We start from the raw sequence: 3,662 nt of genomic DNA, 5'->3' as shown, positions 1-3,662 counted from the left end.
CGGCGCGGGGTCCCGGAAGTGGGCGGGGCCGCGCCGTGGGAGCTGCACCCGGGGCCACCCTCGCCCCGACCCCGGGCGTCTGGACGTCAGTCTCCCCGTTTCTCCTGGAGGCCGAGCTCGGCTTGAGGGTCCCTCGACTTGGGTCTGGGGTTTCTCGCCTCTACCAGCGTTTGTGTTTGTCGTGTTTCCTCGTCCCCCCGCCCCGGAGGTCCTCACCCAGGGCCCCCGCGGCCGGAGCGCCCCTCGGCCTTAACACAGGGGCCGCCGCCGGGGCTGGTGGACTGCGCGCGGTGTCCCCCTCAAGAGCCCCTTGCACCCTGATGCTGACTGTGGAGCAGGCGTGGCCTGTCCACGCTGGTCACAGCCTCGGGGCACCCCGAGTGTGGCCGTGTGCACGGATGTCGGGAGGGAGGCCTGGTTTGCTCCCTGGTGATTGTGCTCGGGGTCACCCTGGAGCCTGTGTCCCCGCCTCAGGGCTTCAGTTGTTAAAGGTCACACCGCAATGGAGGTCGATTGTGGGGTTCGATGTGGCAGGCCAGGCTTCCTCATTCATCGTGGGGAAGGGGTGCCAGCCGAGCTGTGGTGTCAGACCCAGGGGAGGAAACGGGCAGAGTCCTGACAGGTAGCTTTCCCGTGGGGCTGGGCGGGGCGGGAGGGTGACTGCAGGCGACAGATGGTGCTGTGGGGCTGGAGCTCGCCGGCTGGCCTTTGAGCAGGGACCAAAGGAAGTGAGGGTGATGCCGACCGGCTGGGAGGAGCCGAGTGCGCCTGGCAGGGGAAGTGGGGCTTGCGACCTCAGCACAGTGACTTGTCATCACGGGGACTGTCACGTGCACTGCAGGGTGGCTAGCAGCGTCCCTTCCCTCCGCTCACTAGATGCGAGCAGCACTGCCCCAGGTGTGACAACCAAAACGTCTGCCGAATGTGGCTGACTGTCGCCCCACCTGGTTGCCAGTCGCGGTGCTGGAGAACGAGCCAGGCCCGGTGGGGGCACCGGGCCTCGGGGGCCAGGACGGGTGATGCCACAGCGAGGGAGCCACGCGCAGGGCTCCCAGGTCTGGCGGGCGGCCGTGGGGATTCCGGCTGGCGAGAGACGTGTGCCATCACAGCTTCCGATGGCGTGAGGAAAGCGGGGTGCAGGGGGCAGCGGTAACAGCCGTGACACCGGGCAGGTGGCAGCAGGGCGGTGGCGAGGGCCAGTGGTTCTCTGGACACACTTTGGAGGGAGCCGCTGAAGGACCCGCGTGTGGGTGAGAGAGAGACCGAGGCGGCTCTGTCGTTTAATAGTTTGCGTTTGGGGCCTGGTGACGGCGTGACAGGTGATGCCATTTCTGACATGACGAAAGCAGAAAGAGCAGTCTGAGACTTACTAAGTTTTGGGTTCCCATCAGCTGTCTGCTGGCGGGGTCGCTGTAGGCATTTGGGTATCGGAGTCTGGAGCTCAGGGCCGGAGACTGGCATGTCGGAGTCATCGCCGTCCACTCGTCCAGCAGGCCTGCGCTGAGCGCCCTCCGCGCCCTGGGGTCCATCGCCGACGTCCCCCGCTTTGTGATGGAGGGACAGTGCAGGGAAGCGTGCTGGCCTGGAGGTCTGGTCCTTTTTGGCTATGGGGGCTCTCGTCAGCAGGTCCAGCATTTAACAGCCACCACAGACACACAGGAAGGGGCTGGGAGGTGGAGGCAGTCACACTCAGCAGCACGCTCCGCGGGCCTCGGACCTCATCGTCTCCGAGGACCAGCTCCAAGCACCAGCTCCTGAGCTCGGCGCCGTAGCTCGAGACACTTGGGGTTCTCGAGAGCCTGTTGGCTCCAAGAGAGCCTGCCACAACTGAGCCTGCCACAACTGGGCGTGTACCAGGGGGTGGCAGACATAGGCGTTGGAGGGAGAGCATGCAAGGGGGCAGACAGCGCGTCCCTGGGGGGCATGTGGGCCTCGGCTCCAGTCCTACTGGGCCCACAGAGGCCCGTTCTCTCCCCAGGGGCACACTGTCTGCGCTACCTCTTCATGGGTGCCTCGAACCCTGACCTCGGGCTGCCCCTGTTCAAGGCCCTGGGCTACGTGGACGACCAGCTGTTTGTGTCCTATGATCACGAGAGTCGCCAGGCTGAGCCCCGTGCTGCCTGGGTCAGGGACAGGGTTTCCAGCCAGCTGTGGCTCCAGCTGAGCCAGAGTCTGAAAGGCTGGGACCACATGTTCATCGTTGACTTCTGGACCATCATGGACAACTGCAACCAGAGCAGGGGTGCGTGGGGGGCCCTCCCACAAGGTGCTCCTCGAGGGAGCCGCCTGGGGGGCGGGGAGGAGGGCGTTACCTTCCCGAGGTCCCCCCACACCCACCCCGGGACGGCGCGAACAGGGCCCTCCTCCTCTGGTTTCAGTCACGAATCTGGAGGTGGTGCCGGAGCCCCACATCCTGCAGGTCGTCCTGGGCTGCGAGGTGCGCGAGGGCAACGGCACCAGGGGCTTCTGGGAGTACGGCCTCGACGGGGAGGACCATCTCACGTTCCGCCCGGAGACGCTGGACTGGAGAGCAGCGGAGCCCAGGGCCCAGGCCACCAAGCTGGAGTGGGAAGAGATCAGGATCCGGGCCAAGCAGAACAGGGCCTACCTGCAGCGGGACTGCCCCGAGCAGCTGCAACAGCTGCTGGAGCTGGGGACAGGGGTCCTGGACCAGCGAGGTACACTGAGCGTCTCTGCCCTACCCTCTGGGGACGGGGGGACGGGCGCGGGCACGGACGCCACTGGGGTTTCCGGGAACGTGCTGAGGTCCAAGGCCTGCACCCTAGAAGTGAGATGTGTGACAGGCACATGTCGTGGTTTTACCTTTTCTCCATGGATATGGCCAACGAGAAGTATCTGTGGCCTCTCCCTGTAACCACGACCCGTGCTTGCGTTTTCACCTCTCAGAAGCAGAGATGTCGGTTACCACGCTGACACCGGGTAGCAGCAGGTCAAAGGTTACTTTCACAGAACGTGGCCAGGGTCCCTGCAGGCTGGCCGTCTCTAAGCCACTTCTCATGAGCGTACTTATCAGCTTGGACCCGGTGCCGGTGCCGACAGCACCCAGTCATTTTCCACCCGCATAAAGGGCGATTTTATAGGATCCAACTTAATATATGAAAGAAGGGAAGATGTGGCCAACAGGGCCACATCCTCACGTATGGGACGAGAGGACAGGCTGACACGGCCGTGACTGTCCTCCATGTGGCACCATCTCAGAGCAGAATCTTGGGACTTGTTTCAAAGCACACAGTGTCTCTGCAGCGCGACGTGCCCGAGCAGGATATCCGCTACCCACACACAGAGGAAGGGAGGTGACAGTTCTGGTGTTTGTGGTGTGGGAGGGTCTCCCCCGTCCAGACGCTTCTTCCTACCCATCCAGCGCCTCCTCTGGTGAAGGTGACGCGTCACGTGGCCCCCACAGTGACCACTCTGTGGTGTCGAGCTCAGAGCTTCTACCCCCAGAACATCAGCATGAGGTGGCTGAAGGACAGGCAGCCAGTGGCTGCCAAGGACGTGGGGCCCGAGGACGTGCTGCCCAGTGGGGACGGGACCTACCAGGCCTGGGTGGCCGTGGCCACGCTTCCTGGGGAGGAGTGGAAGTACACCTGCCACGTGGAGCACCCCGGCCTGGCACAGCCCCTCGCTGCCGCATGGGGTAC

The 3,662-nt window shown here is 64.5% G+C and overlaps 1 protein-coding gene across 2 annotated transcripts in view; it reads left to right on the top strand.

The window, feature by feature from the left end:
• Positions 1 to 3,662, top strand: part of HFE (homeostatic iron regulator) — a 7,623-nt gene that overhangs the window by 2,128 nt on the left and 1,833 nt on the right. Inside the window, exons 1-4 of one of the 2 annotated variants that reach the window (XM_006923481.3) lie at positions 11 to 1,120; positions 1,960 to 2,242; positions 2,379 to 2,678; positions 3,383 to 3,658. In XM_006923481.3, coding sequence (XP_006923543.2) covers positions 923 to 1,120; positions 1,960 to 2,242; positions 2,379 to 2,678; positions 3,383 to 3,658 — 1,057 coding nt within the window. In that variant the 5' untranslated portion in view covers positions 11 to 922. Of the gene's footprint in view, positions 1 to 10; positions 1,121 to 1,959; positions 2,243 to 2,378; positions 2,679 to 3,382; positions 3,659 to 3,662 lie in introns of those variants that run through there. The other variant, XM_025040868.1, reaches the window with a different exon arrangement.

This window comes from Pteropus alecto, unplaced genomic scaffold (genome assembly GCF_000325575.1).
Source record: "Pteropus alecto unplaced genomic scaffold, ASM32557v1 scaffold49, whole genome shotgun sequence".
NCBI classification, from domain to species: domain Eukaryota; kingdom Metazoa; phylum Chordata; class Mammalia; order Chiroptera; family Pteropodidae; genus Pteropus; species Pteropus alecto.
The sequence above is the reverse complement of the archived record's forward strand: the minus strand, read 5'-3'. Positions and strand labels throughout refer to the sequence as shown.